Genomic DNA, 16390 nt, shown 5'->3' with positions numbered 1-16390 from the left:
TGCAAAATGTTCCAAGAAAAACATGCTTTTGCCAGGATAAGAAGCGAAAGTATGAACCTCCAATCCCAACAAGAGTTGGCAAAAAGAAGAAGAAAACCCGAGGACCAGATGCTGCCACCAAGCTGCCACAGGGTAAGTGTTCATTAATAGTCATGGTCATTGACCTGTAAATAAAATATGTTCCTGTAATTAGTGTAAACATTGTATAAAATGATCTTATGTAATTCATATATTTATGCAAGTATTATAATGTTAAGTGGTTGTATGCATTGTATGTGTGCATGCGCATGCACAAAAGACAACATACGTGTTTGCTGGACATGTGTGCATAAACCATCACCGACTTCATGATGATGTTCTGAAATTTAAAAAAAAGAAGAAAAAAGCAAAAAAAGCCTGTTTTTGTCCAGAACTAAGTAAAAATGACATACATTATTTCATGCTCATCAGTGTGAGCATGATAAACTTGACAGTGAAGCATTCGTTTACCTGTATGTGTGTGTGTGTGGAATAGATTGAAAGTGATGTGATTATGTAGGGACACACATCAGGCAGCCAAGACTTCACTTCTTCTGTAGTTATGCTATCTATCAGATATCACATACAGTTTTATGCAGGCAGTAAGCTAGAATAACTCTAGTATTTAGTTATAGAAAAATATACATTTGAAAAACATGAAGGAACACTAATACTAAAACAGTAAAAGTAATACTAAATAGCAAGAAACACACACACACACACACACACACACACACACACACACACAACCACACACATACATAAAGTGATACACACACGCACACACACACAAGGTTACACAGCTTTTTTTTTCTTGTGTGTGGTCATTGGTTTGTGTGGGCATGTGCGCACTCAGTATTTTCTGTGAAACAGTTACTCCCTATACACGATGCCGATTAAAGCTGCTGAAGCTGGAACGAATCAAAGATTACCTTCTGATGGAAGAGGAATTCATCAAGAACCAGGAGCGTCTCAAGCCACAAGAGGAGAAGCACGAGGTAATCTGACTCAGTTTGTCAGGGTCTGATGTTTACATTAAAATAATGAAATGATGATAGAAATTTACGAAATGATGATAGAAATTGGTCTTACATTGTATCGCGTAATGAACGAAAATGTCAAGAATTGTTAGTTTGTTGATGCAGCCTGTGCAGTTGTCTGGACTGTGAGCAACAATGTCAAATGTTGTTAGTCTGACTGTCCATTTTCCACAGACTACTTAATAGTCGGTTGCCCTGACAAAGAGTGTCAGTAAACTAAAAGCTTGGTCCAGCCACCTGGAGGTTATTTCTTTTCTTTTTTCAGTGATGAATTTAGCAATAGATCCTGTTGAAATGATGATTTTCTCTTGACAATTGGCAGTATTTTTGTGTGATGGATGACACTTCACTCTGGAAGAAATCCTGCCCTATAGTAAAGTAACAGTATGCACTGTTAAAAGGAAATTTTTGTCTGAAAATTTATGTTATTCAAACATGCTGTGACCCACAGTAAATATCCTCCCGATTTCTGTTTTCTGTATGGCTTCCTGGTCACATGCCAGTTGCTGTGTAAGAGGGCATTGCATAGGCACACACAAGGGAGGTGGCATACTAATGGAGGTTACTAGATGCAGCAACTTCTAATTTTTCTGCCTGAGCGTAGTATTTTGAAAAGGACAGAAATTAGACCTCTGACAGAGTCTGTAACAGCGGTACACATTATGTTACTAAGGACGGAAGATTAAATATTATTTTTAGGAAACTAGTCCCTTTTTTTTCTTTTTACAAACACTTAATTCTAGGACAAATGCTGTACTATTCCATAACTAGTGAGATGACACCAAAAAATGCCTATTGAACTAACTCTTCACTGCAGAACAAATCCTGCCCTGTTCCATAACCACCTGACCTTTCAACTGTCTGTTTTGTGACCCTTCTGTTCCAGGAGGAGCGCACTAAAGTGGATGAGCTGCGAGGGACACCGATGTCGGTGGGAAACCTGGAGGAGATCATTGACGACAGCCATGCCATCGTGTCCACTTCGGTTGGCAGTGAGCACTACGTGTCCATCCTGACCTTTGTAGACAAGGACCAGCTGGAGCCGGGCTGCTCTGTCCTCCTCAACCACAAGGTACAGTCATTTGTCATAGATTTGGGTTGGTACTGTCATGAACTCCTGGAAAAGTCTTGGAAAAATAACCAGAAAAATCCTGGAAAAATATGGTTTACCCTTCTTGGGCTGGAAGAGTCTTGGAATTTTGACGAAAGCCTTGACTAATACCATTCAACAAAGAACTTGATGCTTTTGTTTTTAAATTGAAAAAAAACAGAATGTGATGAAACTTGAACGTGGATTCTGGGTTTTGTCAAGAGAGTACCATAGAAATTTTTGATTAAGTTTGGCTTTTGTGTTGGAATGGAAAAAGTCCAGTCTGTTGTGGACAAAGGTCTGGGAAATGTGTATTTAATTACACATACTTAACCATGACCCACAAGTGCAGACTCTGGCAGGGGTCTGATTCCTGTCCTGTGCAAACTGCTACCCGGTGTAATTTGTTTGGTCACATGTGTTGGAACCCTGAATTGTGTTGTTAGGTGCATGCAGTGGTGGGGGTGCTGGGAGACGACACGGACCCCATGGTGACTGTGATGAAGCTGGAGAAGGCTCCACAGGAGACGTACGCTGACATCGGAGGTCTAGACAACCAGATCCAGGAAATCAAGGTCAGTGGGAGGAGGAGGGGAGGAGAGGATGTAGGATAAAGCTGCTGTAGTGATTTTTTTTGTATCGGACAAAATATGGATTCAAACCTCCATTCCAAAACATGTCAAGGGGATTTGGGATACTACGAGTGCAAACATTTATCTATAGACATGTGCTTGCTTTTTATACTTGTTTGTAGATCCTCCACTACAGACACACACGCACACACAAACATTCAGTCTTTGTCAAGGTTTGTTGTGTCTCTTGTCTTTCATCATCTAAAACGTGTGTATTTTCAGGAATCTGTAGAGCTTCCACTGACTCATCCAGAGTACTATGAGGAGATGGGGATCAAGCCACCTAAAGGTGTCATCTTGTATGGCCCACCTGGCACAGGTGTGTTTTGAGTAAAATGGTGTTCCTTCAGGGGTGGGGTTTGTATGCGAGTACACTTACAAGCATATGTTTGTGTAACAATAAAAATGAATTCAGTGGGACAGTAACACTTTCTTGGTGTCCTTTTGAATTCATTTTATTCGTATTGTGAGACTTTCAAATAAGATACTGTTTCAACCATTTGTTGTTGTGTTTGCATGTTGAGTAGTTAATGCATATTTGTGAGGGTGTGTGATTGTTTAGGATTTTTTGTCTTCATTTTCTGTTTGTGTCAGTTATTTTATAGAGAAAATTTTTTGAAGTGTTTTTAGTTACCATAACGTTAAACAGACGAAAATTCATCATGTATTTTGTCAGCCGCTTGTCTCGCATATTGTCTCAGCCTCGAATGGTAGGAAAAAACACTCTGTTGGACACAAGTCAGAAATATCTGTTTCACAGTCAGAATAAGCTGTACCATGAGTGATTGGAGTCCTTCGTGTAGATAAACGGTCACTAAAGTGGAATTGTCCATTGGTAAAACCAGTTAACATAGTAAGAATAAGCTGTTCTGTGAGTCCATTGGTAAAACCAGTTAACATAGTCAGTAAGAATAAGCTGTTCTGTGAGTGACTGGCGTCATGTGGATAAATCTGGTCTCTGAAATGGTACTGTCCGTTGGTGTTTCAGGAAAAACTTTGCTGGCCAAAGCTGTTGCCAACCAGACGTCTGCAACATTCCTACGGGTTGTGGGATCAGAGCTCATTCAGAAATATCTGGTGGGTGATAGCATGTTTTCATTTGCTCTTTCCCTTTCTTTCTTTTTCAAGAAAAACAAAGAAGTTTAAATGTACCAGTTTGCAGTATTGGAGATGAGTTCTTGCTGTAGATTTTTTGTTGTATTCTGTCAAAAATTATTAGGAATCTGAAAATCATGACTGTGACTGAAGTCATGGGTAAATTATCACAAAAAGTTAACTGCTTCTCAAAATCCCTCTTTCTCTCCCTCTCCCCCTTTGAGCTCCTTTCCTCTTTCTCACCTAGTGGGTGTGTGTGTGTGAGTGTATAATGTATGGAGGGGTAGGGTGGGAGAGGCAAAGTGTACTACATGTAGCGTAATGTTAACTTACGAAATGTTTATATCTGGCGGAGAGCACACATATGGAGAGCGGTCGAGCACAGCATCCCTCCTGGCCAAAATAACATTTAATCACACATACTTAACCGTGACCCAACTAGTGCAGACTCCGGCAGGGGTCTGACATTCCTGTCCTGTGCAAACTACTATCCGCCTATGCGGAGAAAATGAGAGAACTACGGCCGATAACCTCCCGGAAGTAGGTAACGTCCCCTTTGTCCCCCTGGTTATCGCCCTCTTTTTCCGGCAGCCATCTCGACACCTGTACCTGTGCACTTCATACGGCTAAGTTTTTCGCATTTTCTACCTGTCTATCGATTCTTTGGCGTTTCTGTTTTGTGTCCGATTATGTCTTCAAACAGGTCGCACAATTATGTAGCCCGATTGGGAGATCGGGCTAAAATTAAGGCACGATCGCAATCGATTCGCGATCAGTCTGGGCCCTCTACCTCTGCCGCTCTCAGCAACGCCAACCCTACGCCACCCCCACTTCCTCCGCTACCTCCGGTCGACTCCAGACCACCACTACCCACTACGCCTCCTCCGGCGACTTCTACAGGTTTGCTTACCAATACACAGGTCAGTGGTGCCATTCACAATTCTTTTTTCGATTCGCGATCGGACTCGTCGCGATCCGCGATTTCTTGGCTCTGCCAGTCGGCAGTACCCGAGTCGACCTCCTCTATCCCTTTCCCCATGCCCTCAGTCTCAAGGGATTTTTGCACAAACCCTTTGGGGAAACAACGCAAGTCACTTGCTCTGGATCCGCACACTAGTCTGGGCCCTACGTGCGATGCGTCCGTGGTGGCGGCCGTGACATCGGATCACGAGCCCCCCACGCGGCATGCCTCGACCGTCTCGGATCCTTTGGCGACCGTGGCGTGTAGGGATGCCCTCCCATTGTGCAGGGAGGAAGGTGGACCACTAGGGGACACGCTTGCCCATACGCGTGCACCCCTCCCCTTGTCACGATTTTCCAATCCAAGGGAGGCAACTCCTGCTTCGGTCCCCTTATCGGAGACCGCCGCAGTTACTTCCCTTGCACCGTCACTGCCCCTTGCCTCCAGTCCAGGCGCGTGCACGGTTCACCAAGCCATGCAGTGATGTCCACATCTGCCATTTCTCCAGCTGCTGCTGTTTCCCAGCCACAAACGGTCTCACAGCAAGCTGCTCAAACAAACAATCAGCAGCTCATTATCAGCTTGCTGCAGCAATTATGCTCCACTGTCCTTCCTGGTGCCACACCTTCTCCTGCTTCTGCTCCTTCTTCTAATGCAATACCACCACCCCCTGCCACCCACCAGCAGCTACCCTCCACTTCAGCAGGACACACTCAGAGCACCCAGGACAGCCACACTGGCCACGTGCCCAGCACACAGCCTGATCCATCACCCTATGCCACTGAAGAGACTTTTTCTGATGGTGACACAGACTCAGAGGAACCACCTTCAGAAGAAAACCAGTTGGTTTCCCTGCAGGAAGCACTAGGACACCTAGCTTCCTACACTCCAGACAGGGTGGAGACAATTCATGCACCGGGCACGCCTCAATCCTGCGGTGCTATGGAAATCATGGGCATCCACAGATCCTCCAATGGCCCTCACTGTGCCCTCACACAGTCGCCCATGGTACTTGATGCCCTGCATAGTACGCTGGCACGCATCAGGGGCCAACCCATCAGCGAGGTCCCCTCTGATTCTGTACCCGATTTCCCTGCAGCAATGGGTCGAGGCAAATTCTTAAAAACCCAACCCAGACCCACTTCAAAACCCCCACTGTTAGCTCCGGGTCCTATCCCGCAAAGGCCCCTGCCTCTTTCTCAGGAGGACCTACTACTACTCCCAAACAATTCGCAGGCCAATCGCTCAGTCACAGTGACAGACAGATTCTTGATGGACCTGGAAGAAGCTGCAAGGTTGTCCCTTGAATCAACTGCAGCCATAGACAACTTCCTGGCGGGCCTTGCCACAGCACTGATGGAAACGCCAGCTGACCCACCAGCCGGCCTTGACATCTCGGTCTTCTCTCCCTTCGTACAGCAGATCGCCCAGCTCCTTATGCGCTCTGCCAATATACAAGCGCAGGCCTACATGAACGTGATTTTGGCCAGGAGGGACGCTGTGCTCGACCACTCTCCATACGTGCGTTCTCTGCCAGAACATGCTTCCCTCAGAGCGCTTCCTCCCGCCGACGGTTCCCTTTTTGGTCAAGGCTTCCCCACTGCGGCCATCAAACGCCACGCAGACTTGGGTAGGGACCTTGCCCTCGGCACAGGCCCTCTCCGCACTCAGGCACACCCGCGGCACGCTCAACGGCATCAGCCCTACACCTTAAGGCGTAGCAACATTACCTCCTTCGGACCGCGCCCGCGCCAATCCACAACCTCAAACGCCAGAGCACAACCCAGGCCACAACCCAGGGGTCAACCCAGACCGTACAGGCGCCAGCCGCACTCACTCCGCCCTCCACGCAGGCCAGCAACCAACTCCACTCCGGCCCACCCCCAATGACTTGCCCCCGCCCTTCACCCGCCACTCGCGCACCAACAGCCAGCAGGAAGCCTGTCCAGGCACATGCCAGCGTGGCTGTCTCTCCCAGCATGCGAGTGGGTCCTCCGGGTGATAGGGTCGGGGTTCCGCCTGCCTTGGCTCTCCTCCAAGGCACCTCTCACTCTCTCTCCTCCTCCCTTCCCCCCCCCACAGGGCGACACAGCCTGCTCAGCCCTGCGGGACGAAATACTCTCTCTTCTCCACAAAGAGGCCATAGAAGAAGCTCCTCCTCTCTCCCCGGGCTTCTTCGGCCGCATTTTCGTCGTTCCCAAAACATCCGGCGGATGGCGGCCAGTCCTAGACCTTTCGCCCCTAAACAGATATCTCCAGCACAAATCATTCCGTATGGAATCACCTGCGTCAATCAGGGACTCCATCAGACAAGGCGACTGGGCAGTCTCCATAGACCTCACAGACGCTTACTTCCATATCCTCGTTCACCCCAGGGACCGCAAGTGGCTCCGCTTCTCATGGGAAGGCAAGTCCTTCCAGTTCAGAGCCCTTCCATTCGGCCTGGCTCCAGCCCCGTGGGTCTTCACCAGAGTGGTCAGGGAACTGTGTTTGGCCCTCAGGAGCAAGGGCATACGCCTGAGGGTCTACCTAGACGACTGGTTGATCCTCGCAGAGAGCAAGGCCCTCTGCCAGCATCACCTCAACCTCGTCAGGACCCAGTGCCAAGCACTGGGCTTTCTGATGAACACAGACAAATCGGAACTGGAGCCCTCTCAACAGTTCGAATTCCTGGGTATGGCGATCGATTCGGTATCAATGACCATACGTCCGGCCATGCCTCGCCTCCACAGGCTACACAGCCTCCTTTCTCATCTATCACAGGCAGCCTCGGCGTCAGCCAGGGAGCTTGCCTCTCTACTGGGCTTCATGGAGTCTCTTGCTGCACTGGTCCCCGTGGGCAGACTTCACAAACGCCCATTTCAGCGCCACTTCCAGAACAGGTGGTCCCAGTCTTCTCAGACGTGGGACACCCAGATTCCTCTAGGCACATGGTTCTCACAGTCGACCCAGCGCTGGATGGACATGCAATGGCTCAACGCCGGGGTTCCCATCTCGAACCCAACTCCAGATGCAGAACTATACACAGATGCCTCCAACATGGGCTGGGGTGCCCACATGGAGAACCACACAGCGTCGGGGACTTGGTCCCCACAGCAGCAATCATGGCACATCAACAAACTGGAACTGGAGGCGGTCTCCCTTGCCCTCCAGCACTTCCTCCCCCACGTTTCGCGCAGGTCGATCTTGCTATGCACAGACAACACGACGGTAGCATGTTATCTGAACAAACAGGGGGGAGCTCACTCTCACCAGCTGTCCCTGCATGCGGAGACAGTCCTCCTCTGGTGTCAGGAGCACAACATCCACCTGACAGCACGACATGTCCCAGGCAAGCTCAACATTCTAGCAGATTACCTCAGCAGATCCCACACAGTGCTTCAGACGGAGTGGACCCTGTCACACTCAACACTTCAGCCGATCTGGGACCATTGGCACAAACCACATGTGGATCTCTTCGCCACAAGGTTCAACTTCCGCATCCCCACATACGTCTCCCCAGTCCCAGACCCGCAGGCCTGGGCCGTGGACGCCCTGTCGATCAGCTGGTCCAACCTTTCGGGGTACGCCTTCCCCCCACTGCCAATCATGGGAAAAGTCCTCAGAAAGGCAAGGCTGGAGAGTGCCGTCCTGATTCTCATCGCACCCCACTGGCCAGCACAGCCGTGGTTTCCCGACCTTCTCCACCTCACTCACGTCCCCCCACTCCGCCTTCACATCGGCAGACACTCCCTAGTTCAGCCCCGCTCAGGCATTCCCCACGGAAACCCAGAGGTTCTCAACCTACACGCCTGGCTACTGTGCGGGAATCTCTGTCAGCACTAGGCGCCTCTGATGACACAGCCGACCTCGTATGCAGGTCACATCGCAAAGGCACTCAAGGCGTTTACTCTGCACACTGGAATCGCTGGCTCTCCTGGTGCTCTACCCACTCAGTCAATCCCATTCACCCATCCAACATGGACCTCGCCAACTTTCTCGCTTTCCTCTCCTCCTCCAAAGGCCTCTCCGCCTCTGCAGTACGCGTCCATCGCGCTGCAATCAGCTCCACTCTTCGGCAACTAGGCGGACCCTCTTTCTCAGATGACCCCCTGCTTAGGGCATTAGTCCGAGGGGCTTCCCTCAGCCACACACGTACATCCCCTCGGTCCCCTTCTTGGGACCTGTTTCTGGTACTACAATACCTCCGCAAGGCACCCTTCGAACCCCTTGCTATAGCTCCCTTCAAGCTACTCTCAATGAAGACACTCTTTCTCGTCTCACTCGCCTCAGGCAGACGTTGTAGTGAGGTCCATGCCCTCAGTGGCGTCACACAGGATATATAGCCTTTGAGCCGGACGGATCTATCTCACTTAGGTTCCTCCCTGAATTTCTTGCCAAAAATCAGACTCCCGATACACCCTCTCCCATTCTTTTCATCAAACCGCTCTCTTCCATTCTAGCCCATGATGACAAGGATAGATTCCTCTGCCCGGTCAGGGCCCTGCGCATATACCTCAAAAGGTCGCGTCCTTTCCGAGCGTCCAAGCGACGCCTCTTCATTAGCTGGAACCTAGACCATCCACGTGACATTAGCAAAACGTCGCTGTCTCGATGGATAGTCAATGCGATCAAAGGTGCATATGCAGACGTAGGTTTGAGACTCGATGCCTCCTCAGCCAGAGCGCATGAAGTCAGAGCGTGGTCCTCCTCTCTTGCCCTGGCGCACTCAATACGGCTACAAGACATCTTAGATGCCGCCTACTGGAAAAATCCTGCCACCTTCATCGACTTCTACCTGAGAGACGTCGCACGCCTGCGGGATGATGGCTCAAGAGGCATCGCTTCTGTGGTAGTTGCACAGCAGGCTATCACAGCACATAGACAGTAGAACAGGCTAGCCCGCCACCTTGTCGCGCTATTCTGCACTAGTTGGGTCACGGTTAAGTATGTGTGATTAAAAGGAAATTTTCTATCTAAAATTACGTTTAAATAACATACTTACCGTGACCCAAATTTAAGACCCTCCCGGCCTCCCCGCTTCCTGTTCTCCCTGCTCGCTGCGCTGCTGATGGCATATTGCCGTCAAAAGAGGGCGATAACCAGGGGGACAAAGGGGACGTTACCTACTTCCGGGAGGTTATCGGCCGTAGTTCTCTCATTTTCTCCGCATAGGCGGATAGTAGTTTGCACAGGACAGGAATGTCAGACCCCTGCCGGAGTCTGCACTAGTTGGGTCACGGTAAGTATGTTATTTAAACGTAATTTTAGATAGAAAATTTCCTTTCATGTGGGCCTGTGACTGTATATTGGCAGACCGCATGAGGAGCTGTCTGATCTGCTGTACAAAAGGAGAGAAGATGGTGATGTCAAGGCCTGCTGGTTGATCAGTCGGGGTTTTCATCAGTGCTGTGGCAAGGCCCGCAAGGAAGTTGTCTATGGTGGTAGTCGATTCAAGGGATAATCTGGTAGCTTCCTCCAGATCCATCAGGAATCTGCCGGGCAATGCTACTATGCGATTGCCATGTGAGTTGTGTGGGAGGAGTAGTAGGTCTTTCTGAGAAAGAGGCAGGGGTCTTTGACGAATAGGACCCGGAGCTAAAAGTGGGGGCTTTGAAGTGTGTCTTGGCAGGGTTTTCAAGAATTTCCCTCGACCCATTGCGGCTGGAAAATTTGGGACAGAGTCAGAGGGGACATCGCTGATGGGTTGGCCCCTGATGCGGAGGCAGAGGTAGAGGGCCCAGAGTGATCGCGAATCGATTGCGATTGTGCCTTAATTTTAGCCCGATCTCCCAATCGAGCCACATAATTTTGCGACCTGTTTGAAGACATAATTGGACACAAAACAGAAACGCCAAAGAATCGATAGACAGATAGAAAATGCGAAAAAAATTAGCCGTATGAAGTGCACAGGAACAGGTGTTGAGATGGCGCTAGCCAGGGGGACAAAGGGGAGGTTACCTACTTCCAGGAGGTTATCAGCTGTAGTACTTTCGTTTTCTCCGCATAGGCGGATAGAAGTTCGCACAGGACAGGAATGTCAGACCCCTGCCGGAGTCTGCACTAGTTGGGTCATGGTAAGTGTGTTATTTAAATGTAATTTTAGATAGAAAATTTCCTTTGTGTTGTGTTCTTTGGCTGTTGTTTCACAGTCAAAAGAGAAAAAAAAGTAACTGCCTTCCTTGACACATCTGTAAAAATTGATGGAGATAGGTTCACCTTTCAGCTGCAAACAAATTCTTTAAGAATGACTGCTGTACTGTCAGTATGTTTGCTGACTGTATGATTATATGTGTAGTACACCATTGTTTGGTTTGACAGGGTGACGGTCCCAAGTTGGTTCGAGAATTGTTCAGGGTAGCTGAAGAACATGCTCCTTCCATTGTGTTCATTGATGAGATTGATGCTGTTGGCACAAAGAGGTGAGTCTGTGTGGTTAGTGAAAACAAGTAAGTTGATGTGTTTATGCTATTTCAGTTACCTATGCGTGTGTGTGGGTGTGTGTCCTTGGTAAATTTTAGCATTTGCTCAACAACCACGAGCAAGAGAGAAACCAAATTGGATGGTTTGTAGGTAGTGATAAGACGTTTCTCGCCAATGACTTTTTGAAGGTGCTGCACATCTGCAAAAGTCATAAATATTCCTATACATTTCAGCAATTATTTTAACATTTGAAAAGAAATATTTTCTAAGGATTGGTGATAAATTATGCATGTTGCTTTCTTTACTGTTAAACGTTTATGAAATAACTTTTTTAATTACACATACTTAACCGTGACCCACTAGTGCAGACTCCGGCAGGGGTCTGACATTCCTGTCCTGTGCAAACTACTATCCGCCTATGCAGAGAAAACGAAAGTATTCTGGAGGCCAGTGTCATTTTAATGGAAACAAATTCTGTTTTGGGTCAGATCAGTGTTTGTTCAATATTTATATTCTGGAAAATATAGTGTTTGAAATCTTACTGGAAGTATTTCTACCAAGTAAACAAACAGATTATTATTAATGAGAGGTATGTTTTTCTTTCTACCACAGATATGAATCCAACAGTGGAGGTGAGCGTGAAATTCAGAGAACTATGCTGGAACTGCTGAATCAGCTGGATGGGTTTGACTCTCGAGGGGATGTTAAGGTAAGTTTATTTAGCTGTGTGGTCAATGGAATAGCATTCTGGTTTTGTCAGCTGTCATACTTGTAACAGAATAAGTGTTCTTGGTATGTAAGAGACAGTTACCCTCTCAGTGACATATCAGTTTATACACAGACTTTTTAAGTGTGACTTGTATGTGTGTATTCCTGTACTACAAAATATTTCCATGTTCTGATTTTGAGAGTAAGCATACATGGGGTTAAATGCCTTATCAGGTGAACAAAATGTAATGTGAGCTTTGTTAGCCTATTTTGAAATAAAATGATAGAGTTAACACCACTGGAGATGAGTATTCTGCCTAGATTAGGCACTGATGTCCATAAAGGATGTGTTTATGAACTTATGTTAAATTAAAAGTACTTTAAACATATCTGTATAGGATTAAAAATGTACATACCCCCCCCCGAAAAGTGAACAGGCAAGGTGAAGAAAAGGGGAGTGGGGGTAGGTCTTTGGTTTAAATAGTCTTTGATAGTTCAACAGTACACATGATTTTCAAATTATACAAGCAAGGGTGTTTCAAACCCCAAATCCAGAGGCGACTGCAGAATTCAAATTACAAATTTCTCATTCACAAGTCCCCTCTCTTCACAAGAGGTGATACCATCCACTTGAAATCTTTACAATTTTGTTGTCACTTTAACCCTTTCGCTGCCAGGAAAATAAAATTTAATTGAAATCTATTTGCCAGGGGTTTTTTTTCACAAAAAACGGGTATAAATTTTCCAAAAATTCTGTGCTCTTTGTTATTGGAGAAAGACCCATAAAAGTATATATTTTCTGAAAGGTAAATGAATAAAGAATACAAAACACATGCTGTTTTCCCATTTTATATATTTTTAGTGACATGCTGTTGTTTTGAAATCAGTGTTTTGTTTTTTGTCACATTTTCAACTTGTTCATTACAAACATTAGTCAGGTAATTTGCACAAAAACATATTTTCTGGACAAATGGATATCTGCAAACACAAAATCATACTAGAACAACCACAATATATATATATTTTTTAAGAGATAGATACACAATACAGTGTGACTTCTCCAAGTGAGAGAAGATGAATGTGAGGCCACGCCCCCTCAGTCTCCACCCCCCCTCCTCCTCACCCCTCTCACACGGTCACTTGATTCAGTTCTCATCAGACCGCGTTGGCTGCGTGCCAAGAATATCGCTCTGCTGCTAATTCGGTCATCTTCTGTCGACTGCTAACATCTGTACAGCCGGCATCACTCACTGACAGTTGCATCTTGGCCACTCTCTTGACTGCTCCCTTTATTTTCTATCAGATCGTCCTATAAATGTTCATCACTATCTTCTCCTTCAGATTTACGCTTCAATTCTTTCTGAGCATCAGCTAAAGAAAGAAATCTTGGTTGATTTAGTTCGTCACGATCGTTTGTCTTGAGCATGGCGTCAGTCCGACATTTTGTTGAGCGAGCGAGGAGAGAAGTCAGGCAAACACTTGGACAGTGACCTAACCAATACATTCAAATAAAGGACTGCTTCATGACGTAGATGGGGTTTCTAGCTATGAATAGAATCTAGAGAGATTCCCCAGGCTAAAGCTACCACTATTTTTGTCAATGAAGTGAATGCAAACCAGGGAAAAGTCAGAATATTTCGATGACGAGTTATCTCGTCATTGTGGCAGCGAAGCATACATGCTTGCCATGACGAGTTATCTCGTCATGCAGGCAGCCTAGGGGTTAATGACTGTGTGAACTTGATTAAAAAGTGCAGAAAGGTTTTTAGATGATATGATAAGAATAAAAGTACATCTGTTTGGTGTTTTCAAACCTCTCAATGTTTGTGTTCACAGGTTATCATGGCCACAAACCGAATAGAAACCCTTGACCCTGCCCTCATCCGACCAGGTCGCATTGACCGGAAGATTGAGTTCCCCCTGCCAGATGAGAAAACGAAGCGTCGCATTTTTACTATTCATACTTCACGTATGACCCTTGCAGAGGATGTCAGCATTGATGACTATGTCATGTCTAAAGATGACCTGTCTGGTGCAGATATAAAGGTGAGTATGGTGGGGAGGGGAGGGGGCACATGAAGGAGAGTTTGTGTGGATACGGGATGAGGACAAGTTGAAAAGTACAAAGATGGTGAAATGTCTGTTGTATTGTCCAAAGTTTACCATAGGGTTAATCATGTCTGTTTAGTTTTTTGTTGTTGTTGGTTTTTTGGGGTTGGGGGGAAGTGGGGGGGGGGGGGGGGGGGTGGCTAAGTATTACTTACTTAGGCCCATCACTCCCCCTGGAGCATAGGCCGCCGACAACAGTCCGCCAGAGTCCTCTGTCCTGGGCTATTCTCTCCAGCTGTCTCCAGGTATATCCCATCCTCTTGGTTTCTGCCTCAAGGTCACGTTGCCAGGTGTTTCTTGGCCTTCCTCAAACGGTGGCTAAGTATATTGTAGGGTTAATGATATCCATTCATGTATTGAGTTGTTTTAAAAAAAAAAAAAAGTTTTTCAGCTAAATATATGGTTCACTTTTAATTGTGCTTCTGGGTTGTAAACTGAGAAGGATCTTCAGACCAACTCATGACCTCTTCATGCAAAATGGGAAGTGAAGAAGCATGTTGAATGGAGAGAGAAGAAAAGGGATGGAGTGGGCAGTGTACTTGTTTCAGTTACACTGAGTTGTATTAGGATTTTGTCCTCAATGATTTTTTTTTTCCAGGCAATTTGTACAGAGGCTGGGCTGTTGGCACTGCGAGAAAGACGTATGAAAGTACGTAACGAGGATTTCGCCAAGGCCAAAGAGAATGTCCTGTACCGCAAGAATGAGGGCACCCCAGAAGGACTCTACCTATAACTGTTGTGTGTTCTAGTTGTGAGGCTCTTGGAAGTGTGAGGTGGGGTGTGTGTGATTGTGTGTGTACGATTACCATGTGTGTGTGTTGTTTTTTCTACAGAAGCATGGAATGGGTGAAAGAGATGGATATATGTGGAAAACATACTGGGACTAAATACCTGACAGTTCTTGTAATTGTTCTCATTAATAAAGACTTTGATCAAACAAAAGAACAGCATGTGTTTGTATTATTGTAAGTGAAAATTTTAAGTTCTGAAGTTAAAACAATACATGATTTGACAAAGGCTGAAATGGAAAAATTAAAACATAGGATTATTATTAGAGGTGCAGAATAAGAAAAAAAAAGAAAAAAAGAGGAAGAAATCTATATATTCCTCTGTGGATTTCTGTTGTGCTGGGTTATCGTTTAAATGTTATCATCAGTTGTTTTTTTTACTTTTTGAGGGAGGGTTGGAATCTTTTATTTCATTACTGATTTTCTGCATTTTTGTTTCTGTTGGTCTTTTCTCACCCAAATTAAAGGTTAAAAAAAAAAGAAAAATGTTCTGTTTGTTTCCAAATCCAACACCATTACATTTACACATGAACATATCCATGTGCACACACACACACACACACACACACACCAAGAGTTTGTGGTCTGGGTTTAGTCTTTCAGATGATAAATCAAGCTTCTGTGTGCAGCAAGCACTTGGCACACATAAAAATCAAAATCATGTCAACAAAACAGTTGTCTTCAGTAAAATTCTGAAAAAAAACCCCACCAACAAAACACCTGCAAACAGAAGAAGGGTGGCACTGAACTGTGGAGAGCAGCACAAATTTGACATGCAAAAATGAACTACGTAGTGACAAATCGGAACTCCCAGTGTAACCCACATGCACTCTTTTCTTCATGGTATTACAAGATCCTCTGATTCTGTCAACATTTCACTCTTCTAACATTGAAATTCAAACACAACAGACATTTTTTACTTTGTCACTGAAAGTTGGATTGGAACAACAGAAACCTATCTAAATAAATGGACAAACATGACTGAAGAATGCACCTGGAAGAACACACACACACACATGCGCATGTGTGCGCACACAGACATACATCTAGAACTGTTGTCCAGTTTTCAATATGATTAAGGCAGGTGATTATTTATGGAAAAAGAACATCCTTTAAGTCATTGCAAAGTTCGTTGCCAAAATCCAGCAACTGATGTGGCCCTGTGCAGACAGCTGGACAAGGACAGTATTACTGTTAGCAACAATGACAAATTCAACAGCTGAATGACGACTCTAGATGTGAAAACGGGTGTGACATGGATGTCTCTTGTCACCATCCATTCTCCACCTGGTCGTTGACTGAGTCATGAAGAAGACCAAAATGGGAACACTGGTCTCCAGTAGACCTACACCAAACAACTAGAAAATCTTAATTTAAGATTTCACAGTGGAAGTCTCTTTTTGTACAGATGGCACGATCTACATGACAGAAAAAAAACCACCTTCAAAATCAATGCCAAGAAAACTTCATGGGGATTAACAAAAAACAATGAATTCAGGAAAGGCAATGGAGGTTGACACTGTTGTGTCCATTGTAACCCATCTAAA

At 45.9% G+C, this 16390-nt stretch overlaps 1 protein-coding gene across 1 annotated transcript in view; it reads left to right on the top strand.

Annotated features, from left to right (window-relative positions):
• Nucleotides 1-15000, top strand: part of LOC143281666 (26S proteasome regulatory subunit 4-like) — a 16531-nt gene extending 1531 nt beyond the window's left edge. The window contains exons 3-12 of the mRNA XM_076586914.1: nucleotides 36-132; nucleotides 892-1016; nucleotides 1945-2130; nucleotides 2595-2723; nucleotides 3003-3099; nucleotides 3769-3857; nucleotides 11137-11237; nucleotides 11851-11947; nucleotides 13783-13992; nucleotides 14654-15000. Of these exons, the coding sequence (XP_076443029.1) occupies nucleotides 36-132; nucleotides 892-1016; nucleotides 1945-2130; nucleotides 2595-2723; nucleotides 3003-3099; nucleotides 3769-3857; nucleotides 11137-11237; nucleotides 11851-11947; nucleotides 13783-13992; nucleotides 14654-14788 (1266 nt within the window). The 3' untranslated portion in view covers nucleotides 14789-15000. The remainder of the gene's footprint in view (nucleotides 1-35; nucleotides 133-891; nucleotides 1017-1944; nucleotides 2131-2594; nucleotides 2724-3002; nucleotides 3100-3768; nucleotides 3858-11136; nucleotides 11238-11850; nucleotides 11948-13782; nucleotides 13993-14653) is intronic.
• Nucleotides 15001-16390: the final 1390 nt, after the last annotated feature.

Source organism: Babylonia areolata, chromosome 4, assembly GCF_041734735.1.
Source record: "Babylonia areolata isolate BAREFJ2019XMU chromosome 4, ASM4173473v1, whole genome shotgun sequence".
Classification (NCBI taxonomy): domain Eukaryota; kingdom Metazoa; phylum Mollusca; class Gastropoda; order Neogastropoda; family Buccinidae; genus Babylonia; species Babylonia areolata.
The sequence above is the reverse complement of the archived record's forward strand: the minus strand, read 5'-3'. Positions and strand labels throughout refer to the sequence as shown.